Source organism: Amphiprion ocellaris, chromosome 9 (genome assembly GCF_022539595.1).
Source record: "Amphiprion ocellaris isolate individual 3 ecotype Okinawa chromosome 9, ASM2253959v1, whole genome shotgun sequence".
In the NCBI taxonomy this organism is placed as follows: domain Eukaryota; kingdom Metazoa; phylum Chordata; class Actinopteri; family Pomacentridae; genus Amphiprion; species Amphiprion ocellaris.
In genome coordinates this window covers 19,944,070-19,967,724 of record NC_072774.1, presented here as the reverse complement: position 1 = coordinate 19,967,724, position 23,655 = coordinate 19,944,070, and the positions used below count along the sequence as shown (strand labels likewise).

Below are 23,655 nucleotides of genomic sequence, written 5' to 3'. Positions count from 1 at the left end.
AGGAGCCAGATGGTCTGAAATCAATGATGCAAATGATTGAAATTAACAAGTATTTCAATTGCTTAAAGTTGGCAAGCATAAGAAATACAAGGGTGTCCAAGTCTGGTCCATTCACACATTTTTTTCACCCTGATTAACAAAACCAATGAGACATATTGTCTACATGTGATACAGCACACTGCAGGATGAACAGTAGTTCGGTCCAACTGACTCATACTTTGTGCTTGTCTAAACATTGTACAGGACGTGACCTCAGGTTGCTGCAACACTCATTCATTCCAGGTTCAAGTTTGATCAAGTTTGTCTGATTACGTCTACCTTGAGTCTAATTTCTGCCATAGGGCTGGCAGCGCTGAAAGGTTTACCATACTGTCACAAAGTGATGAGCATATATAGACATAACAATCCTGTTTTAAGGAGAAGAAAAGTAAACTTCATATGATTTAAAGACAAAGGTTACAGTGATCACAAGTACACTAGAAATCCTGGACTAGGCTGATATAAGACAGTACATAAAAAAATGTCTATATATTTTACTAAATTTCTCCCCCCCTCAGCAATTTTTTAAAAAATGAAAAAAAAGAAAATGAAAAATCGCTATGGGAAGTAACAGTATAGCCAGAAAGTGTGAGCTACAGGTTGAGTTATCTGGAAAAGGATTGTGTCACCAGGAGGTACACACCCATGCATGCCTACACACTCACACAGGCGTTTATTGCCACTGATTCTTTTGTTTGCTGTTGCATAAAACAAATACTTTTATTAAGTCACATGTACTTAAAATTCTGAGAATTTACCCTCCTCTGAAAACTTGACAGGTGCTTTCTGTAAAAATGGGAATTTTATCTCAATTATCACACCTCTCCTGACATGCTTTATGGACCATGCAAGTAGTCTTAACTTGTACTATTCAGGAGCAATGGTTCATGCTACAATGTGTCATTTCTAAAAGCTTGGTGATGCACTGTGTGGTAAAGAGAAGTGAATATAACATTCATTGTAACATCTATTCTCTACTACAGATTTTGCACCAGAAGAACAGATGGCATTGCCTTTTATAAACACAAAGCACTAAAATACGCAATTAGGTATAGCTTTGGCTTATTTTGTGCACTAGATACTTACTGGTTCCCAAATGAACACAGGATGTAATCGCATGTTGGAATTAAATCCTGTAAAATCGTATCTTTTAACAATCTGAGATCATCACGTCATACAAAAGAACACAACTGATGGTAAGGACTTTATGCTGCTGCAGTACGTAATTATTACAGTTCTTGTTTCAGTGAACATTTTACAGGAAATCTCTGATTTTTAAAAAGCCAACAAAGATTATCTACCACTTTCACAGTGAAATTCCACTTTGTGATTTAACCCTAGCTTTACATAAGCCAGGCACTTTGACTTGTGCAGCTTTGATGAATACAATCTGTGTTTAGTGTGTGGATGCGATTAGGTGAGGAGTTCTGGCTATGCTATGACAGTCCTTAACTTAGATTACATTACATGTGGGTTGATGTTTTAGTGTAATGCTAGGCCTTACAGCAAAAACTGTGAGCCTGCAATTTTTTGTATTAAAGCATCAAGCATGTGGGAACAAAGCTACGCTGCTGTCTGCACACTTTAGGCCAAACATAAGGTGATTCTGGGTGACAGAGACAACAAAGACAGAGAGAAAAAGAGGACATCAAATCAATGAGTACATCTCTCTCCTCTCACTTGTAAAAACTGTAAATGACTGACCCACTTGTACAGTGTACGTACCATACAATACAGTTAACTGTCTGCCTCTGACCCTTCCTGCTGGCCCTCACCTCACTTCTAATAAATCCAAGGGGAGCCATGAGTGGAGCTCACCCCCCAGTGAAAGTGTCATGGAGCAACTCCAGATGTGAACATCCTCCCTCTCTTTCTCTCTCCTCTCTGTCTCCCACACTCTTTACGCTCCCACTTCCACCACCAGTCCACCCGCCCTCCCCCATGCAACTACGAGTTTTCCATTTCCTTTTTTGGTGAAAAAATCTGAAACAGAGGCAGGGAGGAGGACATTTCACCAACGCCGACAGGAGAGTGTATCTGGTGGTCTGTGTATGTGTGCTTCATCAAGGCCATGAAACAGTCGAATCAGCATAAACAGTAGAGTATGTCTACCCAGTCAGGGACATATATATATACAGATGAGAGCTCACTTTCCCTTTTCCTCTGCTTTTCACACAAAAATATCCTTAAAAAGTCTTAAACTACAGAAACACTTTTTTTTTTTTTTTTAACTCAGGCATGGTTTCTCTCTCCAACACTTTCTCGCAGTCAAACACATTTTCATGCACTTCCCCCTTGGATTTACACACACACACGCATGCACGCACGCACACTCACACACACACACACACACACACACACACACACACACACACCCACACACACACACACACACACACACACACACACACACACACACACACACACACACACACACACACACATATGCGCTGATCTTTCCTAGAAAGCCATTTAAAACACACCAAAGGGGTTTTCTCTGGCTTAGACAGTAAACACAAGTTCACAGAAAGCTACGAGCTCTTAAACCAGTAATGGATATTTCACTACAACCACAAAGACACACATAATATAAAAAAAAACAAAAACTGCTCAGCAAAGACCCTTCAGTGTAAAGTTATTTAATAAGGCTTCAAAATAAAACTAACCATTAAGCCATATCAATCATCATCTCATTTACAGTAAGTTCATTCGGTTATCATCTTGATGGGCTATTTTCCATCGTAAAAAGTATATCTGCCAACTCTGACTCACCAGCATCAAAGCTGAAATAATGAAATTATAATAGCCATTTTTATATATAATTTTTCACATACATGATAAAAACTAACAATGAGAAACAAAACACTGACAGCGCTAACAGCAACAAAATAATTATTGAGGCAAATCAAGGCAGATGAACACATGCATATTCCTGCAATACACATTTTATATCAGCGTCTTTTGGATTATAAATGCTGTCTCTTTGCAGAAATAACGATAAAAAAGATGTATTACAACAGTTGAGAAAGAGAAACAAGATAAACTTTATATAAAGTAAGTGTCATTGCAAAGTTCATCATAAGCAGATACATGACAAAAAAGTGGTCTGTGTGTGTCTTGTGCCATGTCTTTGAATTGTGTGTTTTATGTGCACATAACATGTAGCAACAGGATATCTTACCCAAAGTGCAAATGAATTGTATTGACTACCAAAACTGACTACCTCATGGAAGGTATAATCAGCAAATTCTTAGTTTTTTTCTCTCAGCTTTATTTTGATATTTTAATTTAATAAAACTGGTGTAATTTTGCCACTTTTCACAAAAGTGTCACAACTCCCTCTAAGTCATTATATACAGTAACTTGTTCAAGATGCATAAAGCGAGACATACATTATAGAAAGATAACTGACACGTGAGGAAAAGCAACATTCAAAATGCATAAAACTGCAGTTATAAGAGCATTTAAACAGTAACTCCACCATACTTTTGAAATACAGACTGTAAGGTTTATATACTATACTGCATCAGTGTTTGGTGCCTTCTCTTCAGAGCCTGTCTTCTACCTGAAGTGACATTTTAAGTATATAAAACTTACCTTTTGGGTTTTTTTTTTTTTTTTGCAAAGTGACAAGCGTTTTGCTTTTCTTTGCTTCAACAGTACATAGAGTACAAGTAATGTTGTTATTAAGGCATTCCATGAACAAAATCCTTAACTTTTTGGTCGAAGAGGAAACCTTTGCGGTGGTTCATGCAAAAATGCAGCATCAAAACAGGATTTGTGAACTAAACCCTTGTGAAAGTACAATACAGACACGAGGAACCGATGTCTGCATAAATGACCTGAGGCAGCATTTGTTTGCCTGTGATGCCAAGCCTGTAATGACTTGGCGTTCTTGAAAAGCTATACCAAAGAGTGAATCAAGGGAAGGATGAGAACAGGGTGACTGCTCTATAGGCTGCTGTGGCAATCACGGCACAAGATCCTGTCACCATCGGGGAAAAAGCCAGCGCCCACAAGTGAAACAGAGCACTGGGAGCAGGTGAAACATGGCTGATGCCACTGCCGTTCTTCAAATGAGATGTATTTTCCACCTCCAAAACCTGGGACACGAGCACAATAAGAAAGAGATGTAAGCATTTCAAGCTATAGATGACTAACTTTTAATTTACTGCACTGAAGTTGCAAATCTTGTGTGTTTCAAAACATCCCCTTTCAAAACAAAATGTTTTCAATCCAGACTATAGCCTGTGAAAACCTGGCTTCAAATCAAGAGTATTTTGTCAGTAACACTAATAATGAGGACAAAAAAATACTGTGCTCAGTTCTGATTTGTAGTGCCCTATCATTATATTCTAATCAAAATCCTGTTCAATTTGTATGGGTGCACAGAAGTATGAGGCATCACCTTTTCCTGCCAACTTCAAACGAGAACAAGAATTTGATGAGAGATAACTGAAAGTATGACAAAAAAAAGTGTCATTGTTCACTCATAGTAAGAAGCTGATTGAGAAAATAGGTTCCCAAGGCCTTTCAAGGTCTTTTCCTATAAATGCTTTGTTTACCGGAAAGGAATTGCAATAAACATAAGGCTGTGATCCATTAACTGGTAGGGTCCTGCAAACCAAACTTCTGTGCTAGACGAAAAGTATGAACAGAATTCAACCGGATGGCACATGGTGTAACAATGCAGCATACCGTGATAGCTGCCAACCTTACACTCAGTCTTGTTTGCAGTAATAATAGTATTTTCCGTCGTCACAAATTCACAAAACATTATCATAAAGTTTTAATACAGTGATGTCATCTTGCCTGTGATTGGTTTGCTGCAGGCTTCGCACTTCTTGGCATACAAGCTGCCAAAGCACTTGAGGCAGTACGGGCTCTCCTCTCGGGAGGTGAAATGTTGACCAGCCAGCTGCGTCTTACAGCTGGTGCACACGAAGCACTCCTTATGCCACGGCTCATCCCGATAGGTCACGCCACCTTTAGCCAGGGTCTTAAAAAAGAAAGTTAAAGGTCATGTGGTCGCCAGTCGAATTCATGTCTAAAATCATCCTCGGGCACATTCCTACAGAACTTCAATCTCACTTGTGTCACCCAAAGAACATGTCTTTAGGCGGTTAACTGGCAGATCTACCGACCTTTTTACAGCGCGTGCAGCGTGGAGCGAACTTGTCCTCATAGCAGGGCACACAGTAGTGCTCATCCTTGTCAGGAATGAAAGACTTTGAGCCAATTGGTTGTTCACAGCTGTGACAGATGAAGCAGCCCTCGTGCCATGTAGAACCTGCATACTCCAGCTTTCTTGTACCTACAGTAGCAGAAGGAAAAGAGACAGAAAAAGAAGGATGGAAAGAATGATTAAAAAGGGGCTGGGTTAGCACAATTTACACATCTTAATAGGATTGCGACAATCATTTTGGTAATTTTTGTGGCGGTGTTATTGAACTAGGAAATAAAAACTTGAGTTGTATATGAAGGCATATAAAAGTAATTTTGTTTCACTCAGGTTTATTTTATTTTAAATCATAATACCACAGGCCCCACACTTCTTTTCAGCTGCTGGAAACTGGCAGCAGGCGTTAGAAGAAAAGCGATGATGCCATTTCCCCCTCTGTGTCCCCAACCAATCCATCTTATATCCCCCGGCTGTTGAGTTTTTTATTCTACTGGTTGGTTTACTCTACAGTGATGCAGTGGTTTGTGTGGGGACGACATTTTGTGGAACTGCTCTCTGCAGATTGCTAACGTTTCACTGCTTCAGGCGGTGTGCAGTGGTGTTCTCTAATCAAAAACACAAAAATCCCCCTGCAAAAACTTTCCAGATTATATGCACACAGGAATTACTGTCGCTCGAGAAGGACAATATTAGCTGTTAGGTATGTCTATTTGACAAATATATTGAAAGTGGACAAACGGCAAAATTCAGTTCAAGCATTCCAACACTTTTAAAGGACTTTAAAAGCATACACTGTGATGCCAACAAAGCACAACATTTCTGCACAGAAAGCATTTGTGCAAAACAGAATTTTTATTATCGTCATCAAGCATTTAATTGGGTTTATTTCTTCCTTTTACATACCACAATCCTTACATTGCAAATGCTGCTATTACACTTGGAAGAAAATCCTACAGCACTGTTTCTGCATGTATTCTAATGTCTGTTTGCTGTAAACTGTCTCTTTGCTCTATGGGCCCTCCTGCCCTTACACATACTATTATGTTCTCTGTTGCTACAGTATGTATTGTAGGTTTCCATTGCAAAATAAACTGTGTCAGCCTTTAAAAGAAAGCTCAACCTAGCAAATAAATTTAATCACAGTGATTAGTTTCAACAATAGAAGTATTTTCCAATATAGTAAACAGAGTCAGTAAGAGGACCACCGTCTGCAACTGTGCAACAATGAAACATCTGTTTGACCATCTCTGGCAATGAGAGCGTTTGAGCAGCTTTATCAGAACAATCTTGTTCACTGAAAAAGCTTCTGAGGTCTCTGTTTGACTTGACTGTAAATTACTTTTCTCCTTATGTCAGCAATGCAAGCCACTGAGCTTAACATCCAGCTATTGCACAAAGATCCATGTGTAAGCCTCTTTTTGAGCAAGTTTGTGTTTTTATATGATGATTAAGGATATTCTTGCAGTTTCTTTCATTAGAGAAAAAGGCTGTACTCTTTCCACAGTCTTCCTAAATTTGTCTTTCATAATCCAAGAGTTTGCAGTACGACATAAGATCATATAAATCCCACAAGCTTTTGTCATTACTATCTGGCCTAGTAGCAAGATCACTCTCTATAATAGTTTTGCTTCTCAAGATAACTCATGAATTTATCTCATCTACAGTAGAAATTAAGAGGAAAGTCGTGCTTTCCCTGGAATCATTTGTAGCTTTATGAGGGCTGTGTCAGCTGCTGCAGGGCCGCTGGAATAACCGACTTGCTTATCTATTGTTATCATCAGTTTGCTGGCAGCCTGCCAGCCTTGGGGATCTAGCATATAGACAACAAGTAAAGCAGACTGGCAATTACTCTGTCACATTCACCCCTGGCTGCTGCTCAACCGTGGCCTTTGCCTCTTCGGTTTCTCTATCTGCTTGAATGCTTACTTTATACTTTTCGTTTGTATGTTCTTCCTAAAGTTTGCCACGTCGTCATTTTCCAAAGTCATTTGCCTATTTTAAAATAGGACAAAGAGGCTCAAGCTTATTGGGTGAGTAAAGTACCATAATGTCTGGCACTATCTTATAACTCTCTCTTCAGTCCATGATTCAAAATGTAATAGTCTATCCAGAAGTTTAATTCTCTCACCTTTACTGAAAGACTATTTTAGAAATACAAAAAAACCTTCAAAAACCAATGAAATTACTGCAGACAGAGCAAAGATAAATAGAAGGAACACCATCCTCCAAATTTCAACATCAGAGTCCCTGAGTGCAAAGCCCTTTTCCACATTTACCTGGCATGACAATCTTGTCACAGGCTACACACTTGGAGGAGAATTCATTACAGTAGCAGTCATTGCAGAGCAAGGCGTCATCCTGGCTGGTGAAGGGCTCATCTGCCAATGAGCGATCACAGCGGAAACAGCGGAAGCAGTGCTCGTGGTAATGCCGGTCTTCATAGAAGAGCTCCTGGCAGCACAACAAAAGGATACTAAAGGTAATTTCATGCAGTTATAAATGCGTCACAGAAATAGCCACGATAATCACATTAATCACGATGTGCTTCCTTCAACATGCTTCTCTATGTATGTTTCAAAGTTTCAGAACTGCTGTCATTTAAAGGAACCAACGCAGTGGATGACTGCAAGACTAAACACCAAGTAGGTTCTATGTTAACAACAGGTACAGAGAGGGGTGTAGGAGTGTTCTGGGTCAAACTGACACGGTATGTCTGCAGACGAAGTAACAAGTATGTCGCACATACATATGCACGTTTATATGCATGCTTCTGTCTTACAAGGATGGGAGTGAGTTTATTGTCTACAAGATAGTGTGCCAAGAAAATACTAGTTTAATAATAAATTTGTCTCCTTAGCTAAACAAACTACCAAGCACTGTAGCATGCCCCATTCTGTAGACTCCACTGAGAAACATGCTGCTATTAAATGATCCACATCATGTTAGTGTTTTCCATTAAGGAAAGATTACGTCTTAACTCGATTGTGGGAAGAGGGAGACGTTCCCTCATGCTGCATTTTTACAATTTTCGGCAAATTTAGTCTGTTGGCTTACATGGACTTGGTGGAAATTTCCTGCATAATTGCACGTTAAATTAGCCTTTACAGTGTCTTGCCACACAAAATATATAGAACACGCCTCATTTACGACGAATTATGCATCATTAACATGACATGACTTCTGTTTTTGCTATCAAAAGCCATTTCAATACATTGTAAAAATGGCTTGCAGCTAATTAGAGTAGTTCTTAGATGTGTTTTATCTTTGTCTAAACTATTAATGGGTGGTGCGCAGGGTGGAGAGAGAGAGATCATACGTGGGATTTATTGCCGTAGGAAAAAGGTTTCACAGAAAATCTCCTTTTTTTATTTCATCACAACTAAACAATCTTTTTTTAATTGCAATTCTGAATGTACTGCACTTGTTACTGCTGTTGTGTAGCTGATTACATGTGTGGCCATGTCAAAATAGGTGCCTCACCCTTGCATCGTGGCCAATCAGTTCTTTGCACTCATCACATGTGTTTGAGAAGAGACTGTCATAGCAGGGGATGCAGTACGGACTGTCATCTGACTGGATGTACTTGCGGCCATACAGGGATTCTTTGCAATTGTCACAGTCGAATCGGTCAGCCATTGTAATTTTCCACGAGTCTGTAACAGAGAAACAAGCAACTCAGGTCAGCAATGTTTTAAAAAATAAATGGCACCAAATTCAAATCAGGACAAGCGATAAGCACAAAATGAGAGAAGAGATTCCAATAGGGTGTACGTGAAAAGGAGCGAGTCTTGAAGAATGATTCAGTCACCTTTTCCATCACAGCAGTTGGACATCAGTATAGATTTTCACTGCCAATATTTATGTTGTAAATATTTCAGCTTGTGCCAACAATGGAGCTGAGCTCAAACAAAACACACAGTGCAAATGGGTGCAAGTGGAAATAGAAAGAGAGGCAGAAAAGACGGTGAGCGGGGGAGGCTACACAAAATGCCTATTAACTTTTACTGCCGTGTGATGAAAGTGAGGTAGATGTTAAGGGAGGGGACAGAAGAGGGAGCTGTCATTTGTTCTCTTTCAGTAACTAATATAACGCCTTGCTGTCGCTGTCAACTGCTTAAAATCTGCAAACTAAAGATTAAAGCACCAATACAAAGGGAACAAACTCTGCCATGACTAAGTGCTAATGAAGTAGCATTTCCTTGCACATGAAGCCCACACATCATACACACCTGCAAATATTTATGAGGCAAGAATCTATTTGTGATTAAAGCATGGACCACCAACGGATCCAGAAACCCTGTGATGCATTTGAGTGTGTGCGAGTGTCAAAAGCGCAGACTGCTGAAGCTGTCTGAACACGACTTCTGAGCAAGTGGCTTCCTTTCAGGATAAAGACGCAGCTACAGTGTGTGCACATACAGATACAGGAGTTTTGCTGTCTAAGAACATAGTTTCCGCTGTGCAAAAGACCCCTTGATCACGACTGAGCACACAACAAAGTGACAGAATAATATTGTGAGAGCATTATGGCAACAGTATCAGGTTGACAAAACATTACAGCATGGTTGGAGGAAAGCCCAGTGGTAAGTGATAGGCCTCTGGCAGGGTACATTACAGGCTATTCACTCCCACCACCCAGTAATAATAATCACCACTGATATAATAATCAATCAAATTTCAAACTGGCCCAGAGCTGCCTGTCTTACACCCACACATAGAAAAATATCCACTGATGCATGCACATAAAACATATTGGAGGCATGCAAGTGCACACTCCCCCACAAAGACAGGGTAACAGAACATGGTAATGCAAAAAAGGAACAAAGAATAATATAAGCCAAATCACACAGGATCCATCATCAAAGAAAACATCAGCCCCAGACTCTCAGGTTTCACAATTCATCCCAAAAGCTCCTAACGAGTCGGGGTGAGAAAGTAAAGATCCAACAGATTTCACCTGCTTGCAGCGCTCCTGTGTAACCGGCAAGCTTTTTTGCTACCATAACATTGCTTTCCCAAACTGGAGAAGTACTTTCTCCCCCTTTAACGACCATATTACATAAATGACAAAGTGCAAATGCTTGACAGCCCTGTGGCCATCTGAACACACCAGCTCACATCACTGAACTGCCACATCTTTCTATTTTATGACTGAATGTAATGGATACATCTTAAGTATCTGATGTCTTACATTATAGTATCCATCTGGATGGTATGGCAAAATATCAGAATAAGCAGCTGCGGTGGGCCTGCGTAATGTACGGCAAGGTGCTGAACTTGCAATTCTGTGTTTTAACATCAATTTCTGCACATTTGACACACCATCCGTCAGAAAATTCCAGCAACGTTGCCATTAGCCCACAAACCACAATGTCAAGATTAGATCAACAAAGTATAGAGCTGGAAAGGAACACTACGACCTTAATGTTATCTGCAGCACCAGGTAGGTACAGTATGTGCTGCCTTTGCTTGCCAGGTAACGGAACGAGATGAGGCATGACTCATAAAGCCAGGAAGACAGGACTATGATGTCTGATGTCAGATTTCATTTCCAAAGCAAATTGGGCAGCTGTTTATCGCTTTCCTTGAATTCATATATATTCAACTACATATCCATGTATGAAAAGGGTTTGTTAGGATCTTTAGAAAAACAGGTCTTGACAAAAATTCAAACATAGATGCTTAAATAACGCACATCCCTGTTCCAGAGATGAATGACACTAAAGTCCCATGCAGCCTTCGCTTAGTTTGCCTCTAGCATTTCATGATCTCCAGAGAGATGTGCATTTGAACAAACCCTAGTCTGTGAAGGCTCTGGTTAAGATTGAGTAAAAAAGAAAGAATATTATTAAAAATTGCACAAGATTTCACAACTTTAGAAATCAGAAGAAAGACTTGTTTTGGCTTCCAGGCCTTGTAGTGTTTCTATTTGAGAGATTTATTTTAAATATCAGTGTTCGAATGGCCACTGCAGAGTCTGAAATGAACTTCTGATGGCACACAATCTCACAGAGAGGGGCATGACATCAGTGTACTGCCCCTGGGGTGATGGAGTAAGATGAAATTATTTACCCAAATCCCCACTGCGCAAAAGTGGAAAGAAGCGAGAAGAGAAGAGAAGAGAAGAGAAGAGAAGAGAAGAGAAGAGAAGAGAAGAGAAGAGAAGAGAAGAGAAGAGAAGAGAAGAGAAGAGAAGAGAAGAGAAGAGAAGAGAAGAGAAGAGAAGAGAAGAGAAGAGAAGAGAAGAGAAGAGAAGTGATCTAGGTCACAGTGAACTCCAGTCCAGGGGTCATTTCTCATTGGGTTGTGTATCTACTACTGTATATACTAGCTTCCCGGCAGAGATCCATCTCTTTTGAGTCCAGTGCCCAGTGACTAAGAACCACACTTTGGGTTAATAACGTTCCCAAATACCAAAGCTGTGACCAAATTCAGCCCCCTGGGAAAAATGTGGGCTTCTCAAGGAAATGATCACTGTATCCACACAGGACAATGGGCCAGAAGCGTTGTCCTATGTTTAATGATATAATTGCTGCAGAAAGCAGGGGTCTCAGTTTAATATAGGCAGTGCATTCCATTTGCGACACTAATTCGTAGGGAGTTCAGCTGAGAGAGAGGATAAGATTATTAGTCAGAATGACAGAAAAGTTCCAAACTTGTTATCTTAACCCACTAGTAAAAGGCTGAAGAATTGTATTGTTGATCAGTTGATTTATTTGTTCAAAGCAAGATATTGTCAAAATGGATGGCCAGATCCGCGTCAGCTTTTTAGCATGTATTAACAGGAGTATTCACCTGTTTTTCTAACTACTGGCACCATCACAACAAAATTTTTTAAATTAAAATCTAAACTGCTGGCGTAAAATTAAATGCAAATTGGAAAATTGTGATCATTCCTTTTGTACAAACCTCAAGACAAAACTCTACACAGATGATATCTCACAATCAGTACAACTGGCTTGGACCACACTTCCGGGGCCCTGTGGATTTTCCCCCAAGGTAAACATAATATTATTAACCCCCGCATAAAGGCTTACAAAAAAAAAAGCAAAGCAAGTTCCTCAGCATTCATTTAATATAACTCTTGACAGGTATGAGGAATGAAACTTGCATCCCCTTCAGGCTGCAAATGGGACTCAAGACTTTTTGGTTGTTTCTACACATCCCACTATAAGATAGCTGAGGAATGCCAAGGTTACATTCTACCAGTCATCACAACCCTCCCTGACTGGCAGAAGGAGGTCAAGTTCAGGGACAACTCTGAGACACCACAAAACAACAGACCAATGCAAGCAAGCAGGCGGCATGTTGTTGCTGGGCAACACAGTCATGGTTGGTTACTGAAGGGCTAGCAGATACCCTGTCCAGTCCGGTCCCACAGGCGAAACTGTTAATCCCCAGCCCAAACTTTGCTCACGCTCTGGTTAATTCCAAATGGACAGTCCGCACAGCCTGCTGGGAACAGATCTGCCAGCTCTCTTCTCTCCACTGCTGTCCGTTAGAAGAACATGCTTGTAAAACGTCCGTTTGACTGAGGCTAGACAGAGCACTTGACATCATGTTACACCAACAGAGGACAGCGATCGTCTTCCACACAAGCAGATGTCTGTGTAATGCAGAACGAAAATAAATTGCTACAAACTGTGTCACATACACTCACATATGCAAATTTCTCCACTGTGGGACTAAAAGGGTTATCTTATCTTATACCTGATTTTTATTTAAAAATATATATTTTTTTTATCCGTGATCATGAGATATTTTTATTCATGTATTTTTTAAAAAAATTTTTTCCTGAAAATACTTTCTATTTCTAAATTTAAACTTGACATTAATAGATGAAAACCTATTGATTGTTATAAAGCAGCCGCACGGTTTACAGAAGGTAAAAAATAATTAAACTGCGAGAGGCTATAAAAAAATGTCTCCATTGACAAAGTGATACAAAAAATATTTCCTGAATGCTTTGAGCCTATTTTTTAGTTTTGTAATACACAGTGGTGCAGTGAAGTGAAGTTTAATTTACTTCAGGTATTTAAATGTTAAAGACTTTCCATGAGTCTACGATATCATGGTTGGGAGTAGAACAGTTGCCTGTGTTATTTGGTGACAATATGCTAATAAGGGTCAATGACTAACTGTGTTTTTATTCTTCTTGTCACCAAAATAACATGTCTTGTGTTTATGACGTTGCGTGGTTAATGTGGGAATGTCATATCTCATATGTAAGGAAGTCACAGTGTGGAAGTGGTGCCACTGTATTCACCCTGATAAAACAGCACAACCACTGGTGGAAAGACCATCACAGTTTGCAAACGCTGCATTGGCAGCTGATGTTAAAATGGTTTAGTTTATTGCCATGTGGGAGATTATAAAGGAGTTGTGGCCATGCCATAGCAATGCAGTTAAGAAGAACTCATTTCCAACTGCTGTATTTGTTAGGTGTGTGTTTATACGTCCATCTTGACTAGTGTACTTTTATATCCAAGTGGATACTTCAAAAAGTGTGGATTTTACTGCATATAGTAAGGTCTGATTTACTTTAAAAGGTAGCAGCTACAAAAGCCACTCGATCACCCATAACTGTCTGGATCTTTTGGCAGCAAATACACTCACACTCCAGGAAGGAGTGTGCTGCTTAACAGGTCGCCTTCAAGTGCATGACCGTTTCCTTTTATACAGGTCCCAGTGATTGCAATGAAGGAATGGAAATCAAACACAAGAAAAAAAAAGTGAAAAAAGAGAAAGAAAATGAGTGAGGAAGGTGACATTTACGGGAAAATGCATGCTGGAGCAGGATGTTAGACCTATGACAAGTTTTAAATCAAATTAGAGGAAAAGTGAAACAGCTGCATTTGGATAAACACATACCATCACATTGTGTCCTGTCTGGTGCCTGGACGTCCTCCAGACCCAGTAAAGCCCTTTGGCTGGCTTTGAGATGGAGAAAAAGTACAGCACTGCACACTTAAGTATATCATTCTAGGGCCTGGTTGAGCATATCAAAAATAAAACACAATATCAAAAACCCACTTTAAAAAAAGTTCATTTGTGTCTCAGTCCAGTGACCACTTGAAAGGAGCCCGATGGAAACGCCGTCTGATCTTATTTATTCCAGTGCCTCATGACCATGGAAGAATTTCCATTTGGTGACTACAGCAGGCAAAGGCATGAATTGCACAATGAAGACTTTTTTAATGATTCAGAACCTAAGTTTATGACACAGTGTCAGAGGGATTACATTCATGTTTTTCTTCAAGGGACTGGCAACCAAGGTCAGGCCCTTTGGGAGAAGTTTCCAGATCCACATATTCTCTGAGACGAGTCACTCCACAAACTAAATCACATCAACATGACTGATTGTTTTCATGAGCATTATCGAAAGTGGTCAGAACCATTTAGGTCACAATAAATCAACACCGGAATTGGACACTGAAACATATTTGTTACAAATTAGTCAAATGTTTAGTGCGCTGTTCCTGTTGGCTTTCGCCTGATCAGATAAATGAAGTCCAGTAATCAAAAGGACACACTGAGGCAATGAATCTTATCACAGGAAGGAGAGGAAATTGCTCATGAAGGAGAGATAGTGCTGCAGTCCTATTCATAGACAGATGTGCTTATTTAAACATGCTTACATGTGCCGGATCTGGAGATACAAAAAACATTTTAATTCCAATGTTAAGCGAGAATCTTGCTTACTTGAAAGGGGAAAAAATGGACCACAATATACTACCAGTTTAGTTAAACATCAGGCAGTTTAGTGTAGATGTGACACAGATTCTAAGCCAAAAAACCAAAACTGCAATCATCTTCATAACATTTAAGGCTTTGAGCAATCTGTGGTCGTCATAGTTTACATGATGGGGTCGGCACTCAGCCACTGTTGAGATGCTATTGGTAAATAATCAGTGGCGCTCCACTATGAGTGTTGTCATTTTTTGGTACTCTCTTCTGTCTTACATTAGAGGAAAACCTGGGCCACCCACATTCTCAGTACATTAGATGAGCACATGACCAGAGAGCTATACTGAGGAAAGTTCCATCTGCTGAGTTTCTTTAAACAACATTAACGAATAAGTTGGAGAGGAGTAGGTGGGGGTTGGAGCAGGGGCACCTAAGACTGCTCTTCTGTGGGAGCCTGGGTCAGACTTGACGACAGAGTACAGGCTGCAGGACCAGACACTGGAACGCTAACCTGTTATTGTCCCTGAGCATTTAAACACCGCCTGGTGTAGAGTGGGAGGTGACGGAAGGCTCAAATCAAAGCCAACATCATAAACATAAAGGAGGAAAATGAATACCTGCAGCAGAAAATGTCACCGTGGCCTTTGTAATTTGTCCCTTCTTGGCAACTTTTAATGATCATGCAAGTGTGGGGATATGACTTGATGTCTTTTAATATCAGGCTTCATTCTGTTGTGTGGTGCACACTGCGGCATTAGAGGAAAGCTACGAGTGAGCATCAGCCGGTTTGAAAGAACCTTACCTCCAACCTTCTGGACTCACTTATTAAAAGGATTTGATCTGGTGATTCAAATGTGTACAAAAAGATAAACAAAAGCACAACACATATTGCACTGATGTTTCTTTAGCTATACTTAAAACACACATTTTTTATAATCTGACATTCTACTGGCGAGCTGAAAGAGTTCTGCATGAGCACATAGATGAAGAGGAGAGCAGTTGAAAATGCAATTGTCATATGTCATCTCTCCCCTTCCAGAAGCCCCTCTCAATCCCAAATGTTCCATAATACTCCACAACACCAAACAATAACATTGCAATTACTCTAAATCATACAGTACTGTCCCAACCACTCTGAGGCAAAGTTTGGAACTGAAATGAATCTGAATTTATTTTTGTATCACTGTGTGCAGATGGCCAAAAGACTACATTTTTGGCCTACATTTGTCTTCCTTTGAAGAAAAAAAATGCTGCCATACATTAGTGCTTCACATCTGGTTTGCATTGGGGAAACTATGCAGTTAACTCCTGTGTGCCAGTGGAGGTTTTTGGAGAGTCATTGCCTTGAGAATGCAAGAAAGGTTGTCTTTTTTTCTTTCTTTCTCTGTGCTGGTATTTGCTGGTAAATGTTTAGATGGCAGAGGGAAAACTGGAGCGAGGGTGAGAAAGGAGAAAGCAAATCTTGAAAGTTGGCAAGAAAAAAAAAGTCTTGACAGTCTGGTAGTTGATCTTCGGAGACACTCTGAGGCGGAAAACAGTGTGATGAGAGGAGAGGAAGGTGAGGAATGCAGAGACAATGGACCTAAAAAGAATGCTTGATGAACAGACAGTATTCAACAAATGGACTAAAAGCTGATGTCTGCAGAAAAACACTGCAGTCATAAAGATAAGCATATTGTATACAGTGAAAGGAAACCAAAGAAAAGTGCTGAAAGATCTCAGGGTAACAGTTACATTTTCTGGGAGTCTTACTCAGTGATTTGAGGTGGCTGCTGGTTTTAGAATAAAAAAGTTCAATAGGTTTGTTCTAAGGCTTCTGTCTAGCTGTATGAGTGGATTTAGTATTGCTGGAAAGGTTTGGAGGCAGAGTGGTCTAACCCACTTTCTGAAGTTTTTGAGAAAAATGGGTTAAAAGTTTAGTGTTTTCAAGACTGGTCTAACGTTTGAAGCGCCACTGTAATGCTATATTTGGGTTCTGAGTTAGACCACTTTGTCACTAAAATCTAGACCTTGAAATAGTACAAAAATTATTTTTAAAAAACTCAGTTTGGATTTTTTGTGGGTTAGACCACTCTGCTTCTAACCTCCTCACTTATCTTTGAACAAACGCAGCCATTAAGCCCAGGAACCCTGTTACTCCAAAGTTTCCCATGGCAGGTTTGTGCCCAAACATGGCTATCTTAGTCACTATCCTGCTATCTTAACATCCTCTCTGTCATTCTCAACCCCTTTGAAATCTGAAGCGTTCACTGTTTGGTAGATAGTGATCTCAATTTTAACACCTGCTTTGTTTTGCTAAGAAAATGTGGACCTGCATATTGTTTGAATGAATGTTTTCCTTATTTAAAGTGCCATTCTTTACACATATATTCAGCATGTGGAACACAGCCCAGCCTCCATTCAAAGCTGAGTAGACTGAGGAGTATGAATAGTGAGGTCAGGGTACTTCCACTTGCAAGCTGGATGATTCAGTTACTGGTTTGCAAGCCCCAGGAGAGGATGTTATTTTCACAAGACCAACCTCCAGAGGGGGAACAGAAAGAGCCCTTCTGATGCAATATCTTCAGTAGTAAAAGAAAAAGATAATTTTGTCTGGGTCTTTGTGCCATTACTACATAGCCAGGCAGAGTCAGCATATGTCTCTCAAGTCACTCCAATGGAAAAACACCTCTTAACTGTCCCCATAAATAAAATCAGCTCCTTTAAACTGTCAAAGCCATGAGATTTAGAGGGAAATTTGGCAAACTGCTTCTATTTACACAGGTCCTAACGTGGATTTGTGGCACGTGCATTTGACCTATTGCTATGAAGCTTTAAACTGTCAAATCAGATCACAGAGCACTTTGGATGTTTTGACTTTGTTGTCTGTGCTTCCTGATATAATAGAAAACTGGTCATGGTGTCATGGACATTTCTCTCTTTCTTGTCTTTCTGCTGTGTCTTTATTGTTAAACTTTGGTACAAGTATGTGTTGTACAACTTTTGGCCTTGAAATAACCATAAATACTGTCTTTGCTTTGGTTAAAGTGGAAAATTGAGGCATTTCACTCACATTTCATGGTGAGACATTTTTCCATAACTAAAATTTAAAAATAGAAGCATAACCAAATATGTACAAACACATAAAAGCACTTGCACTTCTGGCTTTGCAAGGGTTCTTACTGACACAATGTATTCCTTTACCCTTCTTCCCAAACTTAATAATCACAAAAAATGCTTAACCTGAACATTTACCTTTGGTTAATTTTGACCATAACAATAAAATGAAGTCTTAATAGGAGCATGTATACATGTGTAAGAGAGAGAAAGTGAGTTAGACAGAGACAAGTCTTTCACTAGAGGGAGATAAAGAAGAAAAAAACCCTAATTTCACCTTTAAAGCTCAGTTGCTTCCTGTTTACACTGAATACACACTCATTTGATCCTGGTTACAGTGTGATCCAGCACTGTTCCTTATGAAATTAACTAATTTTATAGTAGCATGTAATTTAAAACTTAGTACATAAACATAACCTAACAGCTGAGAAAGCAGAGAGAGCCTAAATATAATGGCTGCGTCACTATTTTGACTTTAATGCATTCTAACTACTGTTGTTTACACTCTAGTTTTGGGATTATTAGTCACACCCAGGGCTGAACACCACTGTGAGCCAAATGACACAAAATGGCTCCTACAGACTCCTGGTCATTCCCAGGTGGTCTCCCAACGCCGCTGAGTCAGCACAACTAGCCAGGACATCAAAGAAGCGGGCTAAGGTTTTGCAGGCCGCACACTCAGCAATCTAAGCATGCCACACACAACTGTGCATTACACACCCACAACTGCAAGCAATTATTTATAACTCATTCAGACTTGTGGCTCGTGGCTGCAGTGATGGCACCTGACCTTGAGGTTAATGCCCAGACAAGAAGGTGTTTTTTTTCTTCCTTTGTTTAAATATACATCCCAACATCCCCAGACATGAATATTCAGAATGTTGTTAGAAGCAGGTGGATGTTTCCGGTTACTGTGTCCAGAGGGTTTTCATGGGTATTATGCATTATAAGCAAGTAACAACAATCTACATTCTCGACAACAGCTGCACAAATTATTTTCCACAATTGCAACAGACTAAAATACTCATCCCTTCGCTTTCTTTTTCTTCTTTTTTTTTTTTTATTTTTTAAAAGAAAGCATTATGCTGGCTAAGAAAAGTGAGAGGAACCTGCCAAATGTGAACCGGCTGGGATAAATATCTTAGAAGTCATTTCCAGTATATGTAGCCATTTTTTCCCTTCTCAGATACATCTCCATGGCAACTTATAAACAGTGCCCTGATTCTGCAGGACCATAAACCTCCTGGCAGAGACGTGTTGCTCTTGTTTCCTCCTGCAGAGCGATGACTGAAGGCAGAAAGCAGCGTTTTAATAAGGATGCTGTGGCAATGTGAAAACTGATGTGCTACACCATAAAAAATATGAACTCCATCAGGAAACGCAGATATCATGTCAACTCTTCACAAACTTCGATCATTCAGGCAGATTTTAGACTCTTGGCTATCTACACAATGAAGCGTATAATGCAAATGTAAAAAACTGTGCCAAGAATAAAACAATTTAACCGTAGAGTTAAATATATACTGTCATACTGTATACTGTGCATAAAACCAGTGATCTAAAAATAGGAAGGATAATGTGGGTTGACCTCTGAAACATCGCTGTACACCATTTTCCTGCCATAAAAACAGAATGTCTACTTCCTTTTGGTCTGAGAACCAAATGCAGGTTCATTTCCTACTGGGCAATGACCCCTTTCTCCAGAGTGGGGTTGATAACAATGAGAAGTCCAGGACAGCATGCAAACACTCCGTGCTTCTTCCTGCTACCCCAAACACAGAGATCTCTGGGACTTCTCAAAAAGATGGTAACACATTTTGCAAACACGCAGTCACAATGAAAAACAGCCGTATTATGTCTAAACACACTGACACAGTTCCGCAGAAGGACAAAGTCACGGAGACACAGACACACCTGCAGCCACTTGCAGAAGTAGAAGTCACACACCTACAGTATTATGCATGCACACACACACATGAACACGCAAAGCTGAGGGTAGACAGAGGGATCAAAGAAAAAATAAACACAGCAGCCAAACAGGGGGACAATGAGTGACTTGTACACAAAGAGCACACACAGCGAGCAGCTGCATACACACACCCGCGGTTTGTTCAAGTCTGTTTGTGGGGACTTCCTGTTGAGCGTAATTACCGCTCATGCTCACAGTCCCTGGCTATTTTGCTGACATAAATGAATCTGATATGATCAAACAATCTGATGTATTTGGGAAATTAGTTTCAAACAAAAAAGGGAGGATCTTGGTAACAACAATCTAAACACATAAAGTAGATGATGTGCTCTGGGGCTGACTACTCCATAGTCCTCAACTAAAATGACCAAAAGATGGAAGCCTTTTGAAGCAATGATGTCATCTGTGTTAAGACTAGAGACCGGAGATGGAGATTTAAACTGCAAGGGATGACAAAAATCAGTTTCCCTTCAGACCCACTGGAGATACAATAAATTTTCCTTGATTATTCTGCATACTAATGCAAAAAAAAACAAGTGCATAGGAACAAATCTCTCGTCACCCAATTTTTATGATCCAGAGAGGGACCACCTCCTTTTTCCTCTCTTTCAGTCTCCATGTTTGCTTTGACCTTCAAATAGGTTACTGGGAAGCAAGTCACATGTACAATGGATGTCCTGGCAGTACCTTTTTGCTTGTTGGAAACCAAACGCACACTGATGAATCACTACAAAATCAGGAAGTGTATATATGTGCGCGGTAGGCTTGTGGAGGTTAGTGACCTAGAGGTCATTCATCCCCCTCGCCATGCTGCCAGGAGAATGTCTCGGTGCTGAAATGCTGCAGGCTGGCGGTGCGGCTGCAATGAGCTCACTTCAAAGGTGTCCATAAATCATGCTGCCATACATCCAGGACGGCCTCCACCCTCGGCTCCCCGTGTCCCTCACTCGCTCTCCCACCTACCCTTTTCTCCTTTTCTCTGCTGCCTTCCAGTAGAGGTTGAGATCTTGTGCTAGAGTGCATTACATGTTCTTACTTGTCATTTGTGTTTTGAGCATTCGCATCCAGCCACAGCATCAGAATAGGATAGTTAGGGGAATTTAATTGTGTAGTGACCTAGCACTGAGCATGTCATGTTAAATCAATCATAGCAGAAGATCGGGGAAGTGGTGGAGTGATAGCAGTGGATGTAAACATGTTCTCATCTAAAACTGATTAGCATCGGTATCAAAAAACAGTGTTCCCTTTGATAGACAGTAGATCTCAGTGGATTTATCGGAGGCTAATTTAAGTCTCAATGAGAGCTGCAAGTTCAGAAATCCTATAGCTAGTTTCTCGACTTTGCCAGAAGAGAGCTGCAATCCGTCAGGTCCTTATCTCAGGGTGTCACACACTGGGATCTCTTTATCATGCAGCCATGCAAAACACCATTCGTCTTCCCCACCTAATTCATTATCAGTGATAAAATGCAAAGTCTCAGCAGCAGTTGTTAAATGGAGAGACGACGTGAAAACAGGTGCTTTGGTAAACACTGATAGCGTGGCTGAATTATGTTGCTTCCCAAGCAGACCTGTCTATCTCTTTCAATCTATTAACCACGACTCTCACCCGACTCTTGTCCGACCTCATTCTGCTTTTATCCTGCTCCTCTTTCCTATACGGGAGAATTCTCGGCTTAGAGGGATTTGGAAACAACGCTGAACACAAAGCAGACACAAACAAAGTGAGAAGCTAGCTGAAACCACAAGGTTCTTGTCACGGCTCTACAGTCTGTTCATCAATCAAGTGAAGTGTAAATGCATGTCACGCACCGTGTAAATTAACAGCTTATATGCTCCACCTTGAATATTGGACGAGCAGGATCCAGTGGTGCAGGTAGAAGAAGGTTCAAAGCTACATGTTCTACTGTGAAGAGGCAGTGTGATATACTTCAACCCAGTCGCTACAAGCAAGACATGATGTGACCAATCATCGTCATCACCTATGATTTCTCACACTATCAGACGCTTTTTGCTCCATTCAGCAATCATTAAACCTTAAACAGTTTCCACTCACCAGTGTTGGGAAAGCGTGCAATGGGATGAGGGATGGGGGTTTTTAAGGGGGGTTGAATACTTCCACAATGAAGTCATGGTGCTTGTGTCATTGGCCCTCTGCTGTGCTTTGCTCACCGTCTGGCCCGCATTTTACTCATTGATCTAATTTCCACTGCCAACACTGGATGTGGTTGTGTTTGAAGCTGAATGCTAAGGCCCATTAAAGCACTGACAGAATTGCAAACGTATGGTGGACCTTAGGACAACTAAAGAAGAAAACAACTCAGAGATGGTTGCCAGACTCCTGTGAGGAATGGAGTAAACAGAACGTAAAGTTTTGAGTGACGTTCAGTGGGGTGGGAAAATGTGCAACCGTGTGCACACCAGGTGTTAACCAGCTTCTTGCATCCTAGTGCTGTGCTGGTCTAAATTGATACATATTAAAATGTCAATAAATCTGAATTTTCTTTTCTTGGTGAGATCACAAATATCCCGTCTTATTAGACTGAGATGCACTCTGATCTACTTTAAATGATTTTTTGATTATGTATGAACAGCCTCCTACTTGTTTGAACTGCTTGTGCTTCTCATTGGCCCAGCATTTAACAGTTGATGTCCACCTATATAGCATCTGTGTGTAGACTGGTGGTAGAGATGTGTTACATTTGCACTTTGCTGCCGCTAATGTGGTCAAGCGTCATCTCTGTAGGTGGTTTGGCTGAATGCCCGAGACATGTACACTACATCAAGCTGCTGGTTTTAATGGGGGTTCATGTCTGTCATATGATTTCTTCAACATCACAGAGACTTTATTTCTCGATATAGTGGCAGAGAGCCGCACAGTAACTCAATGCTTAAATACAATCATGTACATCACACTACGGTTATTTGCAAGAAGCGTAATCCCTGCCCAAGTAAAAACTTTAAACAGGTCAAGTTCCACAGCCATAACAACACATTTCTTTAAGACTGATGACAATGAGGCACAGATATCTGCTTTTTTTTATCCTCAAATAGAATTAAATTGCTACAAAAACACACTGAGTTGCCATTCTTCTATAACACTTCACTTTGCCTGTGGTATACGTATTGCAGTATCATATGCACAGCAGCAAGGGCTATTCTGTAAGGCTACCTATGCTTTACCACTTGTAGCAACGAGACAGAGCTTGGGTTTTTCTTCATATATAATAAGCATTGTGATTATCAAGAAGTTTTTTGTGGGTTTTGTTGTAATTTAGGGAACTGTTGTAGCAATTGAACATGAAAATGGCCATACCACAGGACTGTAATCTTGAATAGAAATCTAATAAAAGTAAATGTACTTGAAAATGTTTGTAAAATATATGAAAATTCTATTTTGTTTCTTACTGCCTATGTATTTTCCAAGCAGTAGAAATTTCTACTTGCAATTTCTGGGGAAATACGTGAGTTTTCTTCGTATGCTGCAGTTGAACATTAATAGTAGAAATTCATGAGGGAGGGGGAACATTGTTGTATGTGAGGACTAATGGTTGGACATGGATGGACAGCCCTGAGGGTTTTTGTATCTAGAGGGTCTTCCAGCACCAGATGATTATGCTAAATACCAGTCAAAGCACAACAACACCAACAGAATTCTCTGGTGCAGGAGGTCTGTGAGTCAT

At 40.3% G+C, this 23,655-nt stretch overlaps 1 protein-coding gene across 1 annotated transcript in view; it reads right to left on the bottom strand.

Moving 5' to 3' along the window:
- Nucleotides 1-2,657: 2,657 nt before the first annotated feature.
- fhl3a (four and a half LIM domains 3a) overlaps nucleotides 2,658-23,655 on the bottom strand; it is a 28,101-nt gene continuing 7,103 nt past the window's right edge. Inside the window, exons 2-6 of the mRNA XM_055014002.1 lie at nucleotides 8,702-8,874; nucleotides 7,498-7,672; nucleotides 5,184-5,353; nucleotides 4,852-5,038; nucleotides 2,658-4,142 (exon numbers count right to left, since the gene is read on the bottom strand). Coding sequence (XP_054869977.1) covers nucleotides 3,991-4,142; nucleotides 4,852-5,038; nucleotides 5,184-5,353; nucleotides 7,498-7,672; nucleotides 8,702-8,857 — 840 coding nt within the window. The 5' untranslated portion in view covers nucleotides 8,858-8,874 and the 3' untranslated portion in view covers nucleotides 2,658-3,990. The remainder of the gene's footprint in view (nucleotides 4,143-4,851; nucleotides 5,039-5,183; nucleotides 5,354-7,497; nucleotides 7,673-8,701; nucleotides 8,875-23,655) is intronic.